We start from the raw sequence: 17500 nt of genomic DNA on the forward strand, positions 1-17500 counted from the left end.
GCATGTGTACGCGGCTGAATTAATATGCAGCACGGGAGTTTCGAGCTTTCAGACTTTTAGCCCGTTTTTAACGTCGCATTTTACATGTACCGAATCTAATGCAAATGAGAAAAATCTATTTTTTTCACTCATTTGCATTAAATTCGGCATATGTAAAATGCGACGTTTAAAACGGGCCTTAAACCCGTGTTTTGCATACAAAATAAATTGCGTTTACACACGGAGAATTCAGCTAGTGAGTAAATGGCGCCATTTTCTCTAGATCCAACCCTCTGAGGTCCAATCGGTCAGTTTTGAACGTGAGTAATGGTGGACCGTGAAATCCAAAACTTAAACTCCAAATTAACATACTTTGGATAAAACTCAAAGCTCAAAATTTTGTCAGTTAGCGCTTTCAAAATCTGAAGACAAAAGGGAAATGATTTTTTGATCATAGTACCACTTTTAATGGAGACCACGCCAATCGGCAAATGAAAAGGTTAGGGTTTAAGGTTGTTGATTATTTGTATGTTTCTGTAGGTCGACGTACTAGAAGCACAGTACAGTCAACTTCTGGAGAAAATAAATAGTACGAGAGACTTTGAAGCAATACGTTTGGGTCATGATCACTTTATTACCACTCTTACGGCGCAGTCCTTTCTTCTTATGAAACCGGTAAAAATCTATTGATAATTTAGGACTTTTGAATTATTTTGTTGCATTTTCTCAAGTATAATTTAACTACTTAACAGATCTTCACGAGTTTCACTAATTAAAAAATAGGCACGCATTGCGTACGTGTGTTAGTGCAGTAACTTGACACTGTGCTTTGTTCTACAACTGTCAACTGAGCTGCGTTTCGTTTTCCAGGAGATTCAAGTTGTCTTTGCGTAATAGGTAGCTCTACTAGTGCACGATATTGTTTTGGTATCGTAAATGATTATAGTACCGTGGTAGATGTCACAAAAGGGAATCGAGAAACAATGGCTTCCAGCTTTTTAACTTTTTCACGGCAAGGTTAAGGTGGCTGAACACAGTTTTTGATATGTTTCATTTACCCTTTCTTCTAAAACCCTTGATCCTTTGGTCGCTAAAAATGGTAGCAAGCAAGTTAACAACACGAACTTCGGTTTCTTGATAGTAAAGCGGACGTATACTGTTACCATGGCAACATGAGTAAATATAAAGAGGCCTTTAAAATCGGTTTTGTTTATTTGCAGAAAATCTGGTCGATAGATTTCCTTTATAACTTGCATGCAACAAGCTTGTAACGATGCTCTTAAGTTAACACTATTTTAATAATAATTAAATATTTGACAGAGATCTTTAATCATCCCTTGCTGAAGGTTTACTGGTATATCACGAATTTCCTGTGTTAAAGTTCAATTTTTTTTCAATACTCCAGTTACTTATGTCTTTCTTTTAATTTACTACGCATGCGCTGCATTTAGCTGGGTTCTTTCAATAACAAAGAAAAATCTGCGAATTGCGGAGTTCTTTGCATCGTTACCTTTTCTAACATACAAGACTAAAACCATCAAAACACTTTGTTCAGTTATGAGGGAAAAAGAAACTGATAGCGGAAGCATTGAGCAAATAAAATGATTGCTGTTTTGAAGCCATATTTATTTTTTTGCAATCCCTACGCGCGCACTGCATTGCGTTAGCAAGAGCGCGCGCGAAAACTGTGTTCGGCCACCTAAGCGTGAATTCTGAGCGTCTGACAGCTTTCCACGACAAAAGTTCATTGAAGTTAAGCACTGTCCGGCGGGGTTGGTATCTGGATGGGAGACCTCAAAACATACGACTTGCTGTCAGAAACATAGCACCGAAAATTCTATTTTAACGCTCAAAGATGCGAATGAAGCAAGGTACAGATTTTGTTAGCCTGCTTTATGCAAAACAAATATTGATGCAAAGGTAAATAAATATCGATACACAGTTTTTAGGAAGAGCAGAAGGGAGTTTTGAGGAAGTGTCGATCGAGAATAAAAAAAATTGCCATCAGCAACATTTGCGACAAGAAAACAACATAAAGTTTGTGCCGCAGATACAAAAAGTTACCATAAGCAAAAAACATTTTGGGAGATGTTTCCTATGGTTGATTTTTCTATTGTACTTTTGGCTGCACAAGTAATCGCAAAAGCGGAAGTGACATCGATTTCTGCGGCCGCCTGTGATCAAGTTAGCTTGCGTGTTACAAACAACTCACGAAACAAAGGATGACGACAGGACACCGGGTTCTTCTCTTTTTTAGCTTGTTTCTTTTTTCTTTCAAGTGTCATAAAGTTCGATTAGAAATGTGCGAATTCAACACAAAAGATCCCAATCGTCCAACTCTTGGGATAGACTTTCATATACCGGACCAAAATGGCGGAGGACAAAAGAACCATTGTTATTCTGATTAGGCCTTGTTGATGAGGTATTGTTATGTTAGCTTTGTTCTTTTGTTTATTATGGACGTTAATTATTCAGGGTCCAGTATGTGAAAGATAAACCAACTCTTGAGGTTGACCATTGACCAAAAGTCAAAATTTCATACTCCTAGACGAGGTTATTTATCAGCGGGTAATTCCATCGTTTTGGAAATAGAAGCTGCTTTATTATTCATCAGCGTCACAAATTCTTGCCGATTCTGGCGGTCATTTATTGAAATTCAAGCACGCTTCCAACAGACCCTTTTATTTTCTTGATTTATGCACGTGCCGCGGGCCTATTTGCCACCACGGACTATACACCCACTCGCTCTTATAACCCGATGACATGGTGTAGTGCTCCTATATAGCACCACTCTCTTCCTTCGTGATTATTAGCACTGCCCTCTCTCAATTGTCGTTAACAGCGGAGCAATGCTTTAAGTTATACGCATCTACTGGACTGATGGCAGCGTTTTGTTTTAACCGCGCACCGGTGGCTCAGTTGGTTGAGCACCGGGCTGTCACGCGGGAGGTCGTGAGTTCAACTCCGGCCGGACCAACACTCAGGGTCTTTAAATAACTGAGGAGAAAGTGCTGCCTTTGTAATTACATCTGCAAATGGTTAGACTCTCTAGACTTCTCTCACAACCCTTCAATGTTCATAATCCTGTCAGACGTAAAAGAACCAAAGAGTAGGGCATGTAGTTCCCGGTGTTGTGGTCTGTCTTCTATGGTGTATCATGGTTGGGAGGGTAAATGCTCGGAGATATTAGCTACACCAAGCTACTCTAAAAATCCGACGGTAAATAAAGATATATGATATGATATGATACGAATTAATGATGACAATGACAAGATTTCAAGGTTTCCTTCGATCTGTGTAGCCCTCGTCTTATGCTTGTGTGAGGTTGAAGAAACACAAGGCGAACTCTTTAATTAGCCTAATAAAAGCCGCCAACAAAAAATTGCAACAGGTTCATTTTGATCGACAGGTGTCACACTGTCTGGATGAGATCTTGAATTTGTGCCAGTCCTTCAGTTCACTTCTGCTTCAGAAAGGAAACACAGGTCTGACAGAGAGGGAAGTGGTGCAAATTGAAAACATCACCAAGGTACTGACTCCGCTCCTTCTGCTCATCTGATACACGAACCGCGAGTGCATGTGTGCTTTTTTTCCGTAACAAGATTTCGGTAACGGAAAGGGCACATGCCAGACATTCGTTTTCAAAAATAGTCATTTTAGTCTTTTGACTTTGTGTTTGAAAAAAGTTGCGTCCTAAATGTAACACTTAAGATTTTACTGTCCAACGCCACACGATTTTACTCGTGAGAGGGGACCTTAGCTAAAAAAAAACCGCCCCTTTAACACCACTGTTACTTCAGCTGAGGCAGTATAACAAGCACGATCCTAAAAACTCCACGCCCTATTCTTTCTTAGTGCATGCGGAAGTCGATGACGCACGATGGAGGTTTTGTGGGGCTCTTCTAACTCGGTTATCTCGTCGACGTCTCCATGAATAAATATATTACAATTTTTAGATTAGATCTTTCAGTCAGGTAGTGTTAGTTATTAAAAAAAAAAAAAAAGACTACTTCAGAAATGACGTTAAACGGTTGATCATAAATTTGTCTATACCCAAGTGAACAGTTAATTAAAATAGTAGGCTCTGTGAGGAACAGTGAAGTGACCAAGATTGTGATTGTTTCTATAATTCTCCTCTCCAACAACTAATTTTAGTTCTCCTTTTCAAACCTTCAGACTTACGAAAGACAGACGGCCCTTCTGTTTCAAATCCTATCAAGTGTACGGAGCCATCAGGCGAGTCCACACCTGGCTCAACTGCTGCTTAGAATCGACTTCAATAAACACTTTTCGTCAACTGAGGATCGCCATTGACCCTACATGAATGACTAAAGGAGTTAACCCTACTCTCAAAAAAATGTTCTACCGATTTGGTGCTCATTCTGACGAAGAGTAGAGGGTGACGTATTCTATTTACACCATACTCTTGAGTATTTTACGCGGTCAACGCAGCGAGAAGTGAGGCAATTTCTTTACCCTAACTGTGCTTTGATGTACAAGCCTTTGTTGCTGGAAGGGTAGATAGCACTATTCGGCACCTTTAGAATAAGAGAGTAAGATGGACCTCCTGCCCCTGCTCTATGGGAACACCGGGCCAGAGCCTACAGTTTATCTATTTATAACAACTTTATTTGCAAAGAACTGAATCCTCATATACGGAGAACTGAATCCTCATATATCGCTCTTATCCTTGACCACAAGAAGTCACTATTTGTCTTTTATCAACCCTAAGTTGAGCACTGGACAGCGCCGAGTAGGGTTTCATTTCGTGACGAACGATAACAAATGAAACCAAGATCAGGACTCAATGTCTAAAGTAGATGTGCTGAACCTGAGTAAAATGATTGTAACTCCACTGAACCAGGGTTCCTGATTCTTGTTTCTTTCTCACAGCTCATTCTGGACTCTCTCCGCTGTGTTAGTTTGTTTCGTAAACATACCCTTAATGACTAACGTATTTCATAATTGGAAAACTCACACAGAGCAAAAGTCAAGTGGGGTTTTATTTTCACCATGTTGACATAAAAATTCTATTTATCAGTATGATATTAAAATAGTCTTCGTATGAGTTTTTTTTTCTCTAAATTTGGTAAAATAAATAAAATTGTCTTTTGTTCAGTTATTGCAATGGAATTGATTAAAGCGTTTTGTATTCAACATAAATTGTAGGACTTTTTCGCAATCATATCAAAATAAAAACAAATAACACTTAATAAAATACAATCCTTTCACAGCCATCTCTCTAAACTTTGCGAGTTTAGGGGCTCAAATGAACTGTTCCATCTCTGCCAGCATGTGGTCGACCTGACTGGATTCGCTTGAAGAGCTTTAGAGCGAACGAGACCACAAAAACAACATGAAACCAGAGGTCAGGGTATTATTTTGGGAAGTGGAACCTTTTCTTGGAGAAAGAAACGAAGCTGCTTTTCTTTTAAATGCAAGTTTGTGTCCAGTTCCTGCCATTTCAGAGAAAGTTGACAATCCTATAACACGGCACAGTTACTTGTATCTTCCGTTAAAATATTGGCGGTTGACCTAGGAAAAGAAGATACCTTTTAGTATCTCAGTTATAATGGACTTCAGGTTAAAGCAGTTCCTATCTAAACGCCGCTAGTTGCTGTTTCCGACCGTCTTGACGTTACAAACATAATTGGTTGTTACCTATGACCCTGTCTCCTTCCCAGGGACTCCCGTTTTTCCTCATATGGAAATTTTCTCGTACGAGAAGGCAACAAAGGAACGACATTGCGGGTTATCTCAACGAGACCGAAGGCAAATGTCCCTTATGTTATCTTTTTAGCACTTGTCTGAAACAAATGCACGGCAAAAGGGACATCCAACATAGAGTAAGATGTGTAACACAGCAACACATGAGCCCAACAAATTGACCTGCTCCGCCCAACCGAGCATCGCAGAGGTCATGGGTTGGAATCTCGTTGAAGCCACCTGAAATTTTCAGGTGTCTATAAGAGACAATAATTGCTTCAATTGTCCAGATACGTGCAAGGATAACCTCTCCATTTCAGCAACTTGATCATGTTTAAACATTTACTGCTACTGCAGAAACCACCGATCTTTGTTGGAATGGGCCCGATTTATTGAGTGACTGCCCCGCCCACTTCAGTTAAACATTTTTATTAAGTTTCTTTCCCACGGTGTGAGTAGTAGCCAGCTTTTCGCCGTCTACCGGTACGTTCTTCATACTGTACCTATTAAGTGTTAAATGACTTTTTACAAGATGACCAGCGGCAAGAGCGGAAAGCAATGATAGTTCTCCAGCAAGTACGGTACCGCACACTATTTGAGCCAACTTTGTTGCATTCCTTCCAGGTTCAGAGTCATGCGTTCCGTGAACCCCAAGCATCTGCAAGAGAGATTGACAGAATATGCACAAAACGCAACCAAACCCATGAAATAATGATACGAACGTTGGTTAAGAAACATGATACATTGGGCTGAAGCCGGTGACAAGTTTGTGAGAGCAGTGAAAACAAAAATCAAATATGTTGCTCTTTTCTGTTTTGATTCAAAACCTCTGTAATTCAACTTAGGTTGGCCTTTAAACATTCACAACACAACCAAGGTAAAGAAAACATCGATATAAAGTTAACGCGAACACATTCCAGGCATGGCCAGTTTGAAAACTGACCTATGTCAAACGTTTCACTGTTTAAGACGACCCAATAAGATACTAACCTTAAGGCAGGCTGACTGAGGACTCAATATCGTGCCTCCTCCTACTGTACCAACCTCTAAAGACGGCATCGTACAGCTGAAAAATAAAAAATGACGATAAGAAAATGTCGTTACTTTGATAACTATGTATAAAATAAATGCAATATCATACTCTACAAACGTTCCGGGTGATAGTTAACCATCTATCATTCACCAAAAGGAAGGGAAGGACTGCTTTGCCAATAATCACTGGTCAACATGAAGTTGTGTGGTGTAAAATATTAAGACGAGATTTTTTTGAACATCGAGCAATAAAGCGCGCCAGCGGCCAAAAATCCCATAAGAGCTTGCGCGCATCTTACTTACAGATCAGGACTTGTACCGTCGGCCATATTGTGTCGCGGTGGAAGCAGCACATAGAAGTTGTGTTGAGTGCAAGCGATTAGCCAACCATTTTACACAGGTATTTCATTCAGTCACTTCGGAAAGATCTGTAAAGCTTTGAAAAACGTTTTGAAGCGGTGAATTTATCGTATTTAGTTTAACCTTCTTGCAAGGTTATAACCAGTACGCAAATTGTTCGAAAAGATCTTTCTGCCGTAAGATTTCGAGCTCTCCGACTCTGCTAATAAGAGATCCAGTCTAGAATTAGTGTGTCAAGACTTGCTTTTGGACTATCTTGAGACTGCAAACCTAGGATGAATTGTTATTATACTTCTATTAAAATAGTGTGAACAGTTCTTTTGTCATTCCCTTGTCTGTGACCGGTGATCTGATATTCGAGTTTGAGGTAGTCAAGTTGATGTGGAAGCAGCTTCTGTCACTTGCGTTACGGTTCAGTGAGGTTTCCTACAGATCGTTTTCGGACTGCTGTTGTCGTTACAGCTCGGTGTACTCTATCGCTAGACCTTGCAAAAGGTAATTTTGTCCTTTTTTTTTTTTTGAAAGGTATTGAGTATTCGTAGATAGGTTCCTTTAGAGTTGATTTTCAGCTTATCTCCGGCACACTTCTTCCGTAAAAAGATTCGTGAGACCCCCAGTGTTTAAGTGTTTCCTTTTCAGTTCCCCCTTTAAAATTACACATGAAGACTGTGTTCAGCTTAGCTTCTATTGTCAACTTTCAATTTCGATTGTTGAGTTGAATTTATCATAAAATTTGCCACAAATGTTTCATTTTCCAATTCACTAGAGTTAAGTCTAGCTTATATCAAAGTTAAAAAAAAAAAGAGTCATTGAAGGTTTGATCTTTGTGAAGAATTGAAAAAAAAAAAAGAAAGAAACTAGTCCCAGCTGAGCCACAGAGATTGTAAACAATGTCTTCATCAGTACTTACTTATAGTAAATGTAAAAAACCTACAAGGAAGAATCTCGTCCCATATTGTTAAAGGAAAAATGTCAAGCCTGTAGGAATGCCACTATCCGCCTCTGATGTTCAGCGTCCAAATGCACAACTCCCCTGTACAAGCTAAAACATTTAAAGTCACTACCAAAGTCCACTTATGTCCAGGTTTGACCCCAATTAGATACACGCCCAATTTTGACATCCAACACAAAGTGTCCCTTTAAATCTAAGCATTTGCTACCTTTTTTCAACGATAAGGTAAGGGTAAAGGTCAGCGTTATTTTTAGCTTTGGGTAAATGCAGCAGCTAATCTTCACTTAAAGAGTAGCATTTGGGGGACACTTTGTGACATAAATTGTCTGTATTCTGAGACACAAGTGATGTTGAAGTTGGCGAAAAGAGTAAGGGGATACTTCGTGACGCTTATTGAAATCTGCGTGCATCTAATTAGGGTCAAACCTGGACATATCTCCCAAAGTCAGTAGATGATTTGTTCCCTGAAGCTAAGAAAACTTTTTTGGAAAAAAAGTTTGGCTGTGTGGCCCTTATAAGCAGTTTAAGGTGCTGTGGTGCATGTTATGTAAGGTTGCACAGGCTGTCACCCAGTGTAAATAAAAGTGTTCCACAGCCCCTGTCTGCAAACAATTCTATTCAAAATCAAGTTGGTTTTGCCCCAGTGTCATATGAACTGACGTCAAAGCGAACTCAGCAGAGGATTTGAAACAAACTTTAAAACTGCACAAGGTAAAAAGTGGCTGAACTTAAAACAGAAGTTGAAAACATGGGTGCCTCAAATGAACAGATCTGCCAGGAAATTCTTGAAGGCCAATTTGATGGGATAAACTTTCCTTCTTTTAACTCGCATGGTAAAATTCTACCATACATATTCTACCTTACTAGTTGGTTTTTCAGTTTATTAGGATTGGTAATGAAAAGATGAACACAATTCAAGGATCTCCCAAGCCCGCGAAACTGAAAACATGGCATACTGTCATGCTTGTACAACAGGGTAAAAGTTACTACTGGTAACCCTGCAAAATACATTAAAGACCCACACATAAGAACCTAGAATTTTCGAGGTCAGGCTGAGCAGGTTCTAATATTTTAGGCTATTTTTTCATAATTCAGGCTGATTACATGTAGTTTCTTAATAGGTTCTTATTTCTCAGAGGAACAACAATAAATTTCTATATTTTATTCATAAGATATGTAGACAGTATTGCACTGTAGCTTTTTGGAAAACATATTTCTAGAGAAAATCCAATAAAATGCCAATCAAAGAAAACATATACACAATAGACCTAATTCAAATCTCCCGAGATTAAGATTCTTTGTGTATTGTATTTGCATTATAATGTACCATTCATATTTAAATGATATGGAAATACCTGAAACAAAACGTTTTTTTCCCAAAGGGTTTGAATTGGGTACAACATTGAGTTAGCCGATTAGGTCTATAACAGGAGTTTTCTCGAGGGTGATTTTTTTGTAAAAGTACCTCTTTTTCTTTGCCAGGCTCTGCAGGTTCTTACATTTTTGGGTATTTTTAAAATGCCAAATTTCAGCCTGTACTAGGTTCTTATATGTGAGTTTGTACTGTATGCATTATTCCCTAAAATAGAAAACTAATCCAGGCTATAAAGAGTTCTCTTTTTGCATTCTAATAATCAGATCAGAGTCAGTAATTATTACTGACTAATTCAACGTCAGGACATTTTTCCTTTACCGTTGATAATAAAAAAATAAGATCACAATATTTTTCACCCCTATCAGTACTTTGCACACATACTGGCTTTAGCAATGTTTTGGAAACATGATTGTAAACATGTGAACCTCACTCTCTAGGAGGTGTTTCTTACTAGAAGTAAAAAGTAAAAGGAGCAAGCCATTGTCTTCACTTCTTTCAAATTCCATTCAGGAAAAAGTGAATGCAAATGCTAACGTCATGGAGGGCTTAGCTCTCAGCTACTCCAGAGAGAGACCTGGAAGTCCCAAATGGGTTGAACTGTTGAACTGTGTGGCACAGCAATACACAAATAAGGAAATTAAGCAAATGTTCAGGTTTACTAACAGTCGAGGAGAAGAAGTATCATGCACAGACTACGAATTAACAAAAGCTAGACTTTATAGTAAGATGTATGGTCCAGGAGCAGCACTTCCGAAAATAAGACGCCAATATAGTCATAAACTTCCACCAGAAACCATTGCTTTTGTCTTAGAATTTATCCATCATCAAGACAGTGAAGACTATTCATCTTATAAAAGTGGCCCCTGTGATGGAAAACAAAAATCATGGATAAGTGAATTATTAGGAGGAGGAAATCAACCTGTTTTGTGGTTCAATTAAGCAAAACAAGTCTGCCTTTTGTGACAGATATACATTGTAAACAGGAATGTGAACAACTGGAGATTAAACCTATAAGCTTTAGTACAATTTTTAAGGGTTTGTCTGCGGAAAATTTCAAAATAATGGCAGAGAAGGCAGGACTCTAATATTTGCACAAAACTTGGCGCGGAGTATTTCATCGTGGTAGATAAGCTGCTAACTCGTTTAGGTGAAATGCTGAGGAGCCAATGTAAACCAGACATAACTCCAGGATTAATGAGCAAAGCAAAGACGTTAACAAATAATATATGACTGTTTCCGGTACAAGAAAATTCAAAACGAACAAATTTTGCTACAGTGGTACATCTTCCAACACCATCTAACAGGACATTTCAACAGCTTTGCTCTTTCCACACGCCAGCAGTCTAACTTAAGTTTTTTGGCATCACCTTCACTTTTTTGAGCAATAAAAATTCTTGGAAATGATGTGAACTTTCCAAAAATAATGTACAAGGCAAAGAATGTTCGCGTCCAAATATGAAAAGTACAACCGTCAGGCTGAAGAACGCTCGCACGTGAACGAAGCTCGAACGCAAGTGGTTTCGAATGTCAATTATGTAAACAAATTGAGGTGTTGTATTTTCAAACTAAAATTACGCAACTGGTTCAAAACAAAACCACATTTATTTAGGTAGCACTGAAAAGATTGCACTTTAACGTTCTGTATTGTAGTGACATATGTCTGGTACACTATACAATGAACTTACAACAAAGCGGATAAACAGTGCTGCCATAAAGAATTCGTTAACCAATTATATCTGCCACAAAGGAATCGCGGATGATTGGAAAAGTTCATGATTTCAAAAGCATTTTACCATGCAAAGTGAAAGCACCAGAGGTGATGTTCAAAATAACAGTATGATCAGTAATCCAGTACTTACCAAATGGAGCAGATCTCTTGCTGAAAGGGCGATGTTTAAAGTTGAGAAATGCACTACCCTGCAAGTTTGAGGCGAGATCAGACAACCGGTTCAAATACATTTAAAGGAAATAATGCTCAAATCAAGTGTAGAACATCTAGAAATTTTCAATTAAGACGTGCAATCCTTGGTACAACAAGATTTTTGCAGCGTAGCCTGACAAGAACGAGGTAAGTAATATGGGTTTCGCACAACGGTGTATCTTTTTTTCAATTCTTAAACGCATAAAAACTCAAGGATGTATATTCCGTTTACGCTGAAACAACTAACAAAATTACGGTTTCAACAGAACAGGTGAAGTCAAAACCTTCATTTTGAAATGTTGGAAGTTTCATAAAGTTCACAAATAATCTCGTTTGAGCTTTTTTTTCTCAAGGGAAAATCTCGCTCAATGAATTGGAGAACGCAAGTTGAGCTCGACCGGCTTAACGCTCGACCCTTACGCTAATTGTGCTTTAACACAGCCTTTCAAAGAGATTTCAGAGTTTTAAAGTATCAATTGTTATTGAAATAACTTAGGCTATAGAAGTAAAACAATTACATACCTTTAATGAATTGATTTGGCAAGATAGTATCGACAGTAAACCGTCTCAAACCGTCAGAATCACCCATAACTTCTGTGACAAACGGCCGGCATTGTTCGCATCTCATGGCAAGTCTACTGAAGCAAATCTCCCATTTGCATCCTAGGGGTTTTTCTACCACAAAATACTTCATATCCTTCCGACAAAGGTTAGAAATGAGCCAGGGAACAGGACTTTTTGTGAGTCGAAATGATTATTGCGGCCATCAAAATATTCCCTGGCGCGAAATACACGTGATTCCAACTAAAATTGACTGGCGGCAAAAGATTATTATGGTATTTTTGGCCGCGCAATGCTCGAAGTTCAAAAAAAACTCGTCTTAATACAAATACAGAATGGCGCACTCACGTAATATTACCTGATATATAAGTCTTCTTTCGTTGGTCCACATGGTTCAATTAAAGTTATACAGTTGCTGCTTGAAACACACTGCGCAGGGTCCTGGTTCAGAGCAAATGGTGTTGTTTATTGACACTTAATTTAAGCAGGTTAGTAAAATCAGCAACTGCTTGGAGAAGTCTGAATATTTCAGGATTTCAACGGGGGTTGAACCAGTGAACTCACGATGCCGGTGCGACGTTCTAACCAACTGAGCTATGAACCCACTTTTGTAGGTTCAAATGTTTCCGTGATGAATGGATCAACCATGAAATGATACATGAAATGAATCATATATTGAACCGCGGATATGAAATCAAGTGAAGCTATTCAATTCAATATTTGATTTCATATCCGCAGTTCAACATATAATTTCATCGTTGATTCACTCATCACGAGAACATTTGAACCCACAAATGACCAGCTCCCAGCATCGGTGGCTTCATAGCTCAGTTGGTTACAGCGTCGCACCGGCATCGCGAGGTCACGGGTTCAAACCCCGTCGAAGTCGTGAATTTTTCAGGCTTCTCCTTAAAATTGCTATAATTGCGTTTATAACTGCGAGAATCATAGCTTCACTTGATTTCATATCCGCCGTTCAATATATGATTCATTTCATATATCATTTCATCGTTAAAATCACGAAAGTACCGTAGTTATCAATGTAGTGTGAAACCAAACATCGATTTCTTTCTGCTAACCAAACTTGACAAAGGAAGCCTCAAAAAGTCCCACTCTCCTCTCCTGTTGTTTAGTATAAGCTGGTGGTGCAATCCCTCTTAGTTGGATAGCCTGTTATTTGCAGTTCCACAGAAGATAATGAGATAATGCGCCCAACAGTTGGTGGCAGGTCTTTTACTCTTGCCGCACCGGCTCTATGGAACAGCCTGCCGGCTGACCTGCGTGTTGTTACGACACTCGGTGGTGTTAAAAAGCAAACTTATGACGTTTTTATTTATTGTCATGCGTTTCATACATGAACTTCCGGCTCGGATACTCGGGGCAACGCCATCCTACGCAATGACTATAATGACTGAGGTCAGCATTTTAAAAGTTAAAAATACTTTATCACTATTTTCTATTTATCAATATTTTTTAGCACTTTTTTCTGTATTTTTTATTGATTGTTGCTTGCTTCGTACTGATCAATAGCGATGTACAAAGCAAGCCTCAAAAGGCTTGTCTAGACAAGAACACTTCACGTGGTTGTCGTATCAGTAACCGCTTACTAAGCGAGCGCGAGGGCCGTACTGGGGAATATTGGCCCGAGGTCGTGGGTGTACGGACCGCGCACAACGAGGTCCGTACTGCCACGACCGACCATGGAAACGGTCCCTACTGTATAACCCCGAGAGCGAAAGAACCAACCAGAGCGCTTTGCCAAAAAAAAAAAAAAAGGTGGGTAAGTACTTCATGTCAAACCATCATATAGTTGTCCATATAATGTGCCTGCATCCTTTCTAGAAGTGCTTTGAAAGCAAAGCATTTTAAGTAGGGGTGCAGGCAAATTATATGGATAACTATATGGCTTGACATGAAGTACTTACCCACATTTTATTATCTGAATTTATAAGCTAAAAAGCTTTCTCGTTATCTTCTCTCAAAAAGAAAGATTACAAGTTTCTTGGTATCCGGCAGCTGGCGTTAACCTTAGCCCTTGCAAACAAACAAACGAACAAGTTTCCCTGTTCCGCGCACACGAAGTTACATAATATGTCACATAAAATTGACTTGACTTATGACTGCTTCCATGGACGCAGCTTATAATTGAAACGCGAGACTTCTGGTTTTGTTACAAAGATCGAAAGCAAAATGTTGTAAATTGATTACCTGTCCTGTGGCGATAAAAACTGCGACAACAATGTTCGCTGCATGAGCATTAAATCCTCCAATGGCTCCTGCCATGGCTGAACCAACTAGGTTTTTACTAACATTGAGTTCATTAAGTGCCGTTACTGACGTCTTTAAGACCTGACAAAAAAAGGACAAAAAGGCAAGAGTTGGTGAAAGGAAGAACTGATTCTCGCACTTAACTTAAGAGCAGTGGTTATAGCACTCGGCTCCCACCACTGTGGCTCGATTCCGGACTCGTGGTCATGTGTGAGTTAAGTTTGTTGTTCGTTATTTACTCTGCTCCGAAAGGTTTTTCTCCGGCCGGGTTCCCGATTTTCCCGTCTCCTAAAAAACCAACAACACTAAATTCCAATTCGATCGGATGCAGGACTTCCCTGAAAACGGGTTGGTACATTTCGCTGACCCCCCTAGTCCATGGACTTCCCAAATGGATTACCCTAAAAATACTATTTCGAATGAGTACTGTTGATTTATGTGTAAGCAGCATCTCAAATAGTGCTTACTTAAGCCTCAACACCCATTTTAAACAGCACTGTTCAACAGTACACATGGATCAACAGTACTCATTTGAAATAGTACTGAGGGGTCAGCGAAATGTACCGACCCCCTGAAAACCACTTTCGGGTGTGTGGAACTTCCTGGGTAAATATCAAAGTTATTATTATTATTATTATTATTATTATTATTATTATTATTATTATTATTATTATTATTATTATTATTATTATTATTATTATTATTATTATTATTATGGGCAGTGTAAAACATCTGAATGCCAGATACCTAAGATTCACTAAGCTGAGCGTAAAGACGTGGCCGGCTCAGTGTCAGATCTATAGATAATGCTAAAATCTAGTGTTCATATCGAATAATACTAAAACTCTAATGTTCATAATAAAGACAATGTAACTATATAACTGCTAAAAGAGTCAGTGTTCTATAGATAATGCTAAAATCTAGTGTTCATAGCGAATAATACTAAAATCTAATGTTCATAATAAAAACTATATAACTATATAACTCCTAAATGAGTCCTAACATATGATCTTGAATGTTCAGACTGTTGTTCAAGACTGAATGATCTTGACATAGCGGGCGATAAGAAGAGTACTGGTAATAACTGACTTCTGCATCCTGCGAGTCACTTTACTACTTGCCTCTCCCACAAGATCTCGAAGCGCTTGACTCACGTCCCTTGAATACCCACCCAAGACGTCGATGACTATGTTGTATTGCTTGACACTATATCCCGGATAACGCATTTGTAGTTCCCACCGAAGGGGACCATACTTGCTTGTCTTTTCCGCGCTCTTCTTCTTGCGATTTTCCACCCACGGGCACGTCATCTCGATCAGCAGCACCTCCTTCTTCACCTTATCCACCACTGTGACGTCTATCCTGTTTGCTGAAACAGTGGTATGGTCAGCAAACAGGGGGACATCCCAGTACGCTACAGCCTGTTCATTCTCGTACACCTGCTTGGGCTTGATGGGTGAATACCACGGCGAGCTCTCCTCAGTAAGGTTTAGGGATCTTAGTACTTCGAAGAAGAGAATGTTGAGGGCATGGTTGTGTCGCTCTAGATACTTTGTCTGGGCCAATGCGCTGCACCCTGCCAAAATGTGTGAGACACTTTCCGGTTCATTTCCGCACAGCCGACATCTTTCGTCTCCACTAGAACTTGTGCCTGTCTTCCTGTTGTTATATATCTTTGTCGGGAGGAGCTGTTGGTAAAGCTCCTCAATTCCAGCATCTGTGTGTGACGGTGCTGCCTTCCACTGAGCAAGCCACGCAAAGCAGTCCCGGTCTAATTTTTCATCTAGCCATCGACATGCTGTCAGTTTCCCTTGCCATTTCTGTTTTTCTGTTCTCTCTTGGTGCTCTTTCACCAGTGCCTTCTTTGTCCACACTCCAATCTTCTTCTTTTCTATCTCTTCGCTTTCTTTCGTTCTGCCTACTGGGTTAGGGTGCCTCAGTACCAGCTCCAAGTCAAGCTCGGAAGCATAGTTCTGCGCATCCTTTATCAACGATCGCAGGGATGGCGCAGTGGTGAGATCACTCGCCTCCCACCAATGTGGCACGGGTTCGATTCCCATATGTGGGTTGAGTTTGCTGGTTCTATACTCGGGACCGAGAGGTTTTCTCCGGGTACTCCGGTTTCCCCTCTCCTCAAAAACCATAAGTTGATTTGATTTGCGTTAACTTGTTAATTTCAATTTACAGTGTCCCCGATTAGTGCTCTACGGCGCCAGAAGATTAGACACTTTATAATAAAGTTCCTTTCCTTTCCTTTCTAGTACTGGCTCAGGTACATGTTCATACCACTTTTCATTGACAATGAAACCTTCCTCTTTACAAACTTCCCAATGGATCTTCTTACCCACCCAGTCATGTCTCCTTTTATATTCCTTTTGTGCTAGTTTATGGCATTCACTCACAATATGACTTACGCTTTCATCCACCTTTCTACACATTCGACATTTATAGTCCTCTTGACTTTGATATATTCTAGCTTTCATCAGATTCGTTGCAAGCGCCTGTTCTTGTGCTGCCATAATAAGACTCTTAGTCTCCCTTTTTACACTTCCTTTCTTTAACCAAAGCCAGAATTCATTCCCCAATATCTCTTCCGTCTGTCGTACAAATTGTCCGTGCATAACCTTTTCCCTCCACTGTTCCTTTCTTTCGTTTTTCTTACGTATCTTATACTCAGCCTGTTTCATTATTATGACCACCGCTGATCTTTCTAGCAGCCTTTCATCACTATCATTGATATCTCTCTCCAACCCCAAGGTAGCAGATTCTACACAGTCTTCAACACTAATTAGTCCTCGTCCACCTTCTTCTCTCGGTATGTAGATACGATCGACATTACTCTTTGGATGGAGACCATTATGCATGGTAAGTAATTTTCTGGTCTTTCTATCTAGATCTTGTAACTCTGACTTTCTCCAGTCCAGGAATGCAGCAGAATATCTCAGGAGAGGGATAGCCGACGTGTTGATAGCTTTGACAAGGTTACCCCATTAAGTTTCGTTTCTAAAATCTTCTGTAGTGGGGTACCCTCCTTTTATATTCTTTGGTTACTGTTTCTTTCATCTCCTCATGCTTAATCCTGTCAGCTTCTAATATGCCCAAATACTTGTAACTATCACCGTCTTTCAGTCCTTGTATGGTTTTGTAGTCCGGTAATTTTATACCTTCTGATTTAACAACTTTTCCTCTCTTCATTACTAATACAGCACACTTCTTTATTCCAAATTCCATCCCTATATCTTAACTAAACACCTGTACCGTTTGGATTAGGGAGTCCACCCCTTTTTCATTCATGGCGTATTATTATTATTATTATTATTATTATTATTATTATTATTATTATTAT

The 17500-nt window shown here is 39.4% G+C and overlaps 2 protein-coding genes and 1 long non-coding RNA gene across 4 annotated transcripts in view; 1 reads left to right on the top strand and 2 right to left on the bottom strand.

The window, feature by feature from the left end:
• LOC137991995 (gamma-tubulin complex component 4-like) overlaps positions 1-5142 on the top strand; it is a 17242-nt gene extending 12100 nt beyond the window's left edge. The window contains exons 17-19 of the mRNA XM_068837026.1: positions 520-654; positions 3389-3508; positions 4156-5142. Of these exons, the coding sequence (XP_068693127.1) occupies positions 520-654; positions 3389-3508; positions 4156-4293 (393 nt within the window). The 3' untranslated portion in view covers positions 4294-5142. The remainder of the gene's footprint in view (positions 1-519; positions 655-3388; positions 3509-4155) is intronic.
• Positions 4959-17500, bottom strand: part of LOC137991994 (3-hydroxy-3-methylglutaryl-coenzyme A reductase-like) — a 30923-nt gene continuing 18381 nt past the window's right edge. For both annotated transcript variants that reach the window (XM_068837025.1, XM_068837023.1), the window contains exons 18-22: positions 14095-14235; positions 12245-12327; positions 6676-6751; positions 6189-6343; positions 4959-5514 (exon numbers count right to left, since the gene is read on the bottom strand). In XM_068837025.1, the coding sequence (XP_068693126.1) occupies positions 5463-5514; positions 6189-6343; positions 6676-6751; positions 12245-12327; positions 14095-14235 (507 nt within the window). In that variant the 3' untranslated portion in view covers positions 4959-5462. The remainder of the gene's footprint in view (positions 5515-6188; positions 6344-6675; positions 6752-12244; positions 12328-14094; positions 14236-17500) is intronic.
• On the bottom strand, positions 6765-12227 carry LOC137991997 (uncharacterized). Its single transcript, XR_011121633.1, has 3 exons — positions 11848-12227; positions 11264-11321; positions 6765-10267 (listed from the first exon to the last, which is right to left on the bottom strand). It is a non-coding gene; the product is annotated as an uncharacterized lncRNA (long non-coding RNA).

The sequence above is a fragment of the Montipora foliosa genome, chromosome 2, assembly GCF_036669935.1.
Source record: "Montipora foliosa isolate CH-2021 chromosome 2, ASM3666993v2, whole genome shotgun sequence".
NCBI classification, from domain to species: domain Eukaryota; kingdom Metazoa; phylum Cnidaria; class Anthozoa; order Scleractinia; family Acroporidae; genus Montipora; species Montipora foliosa.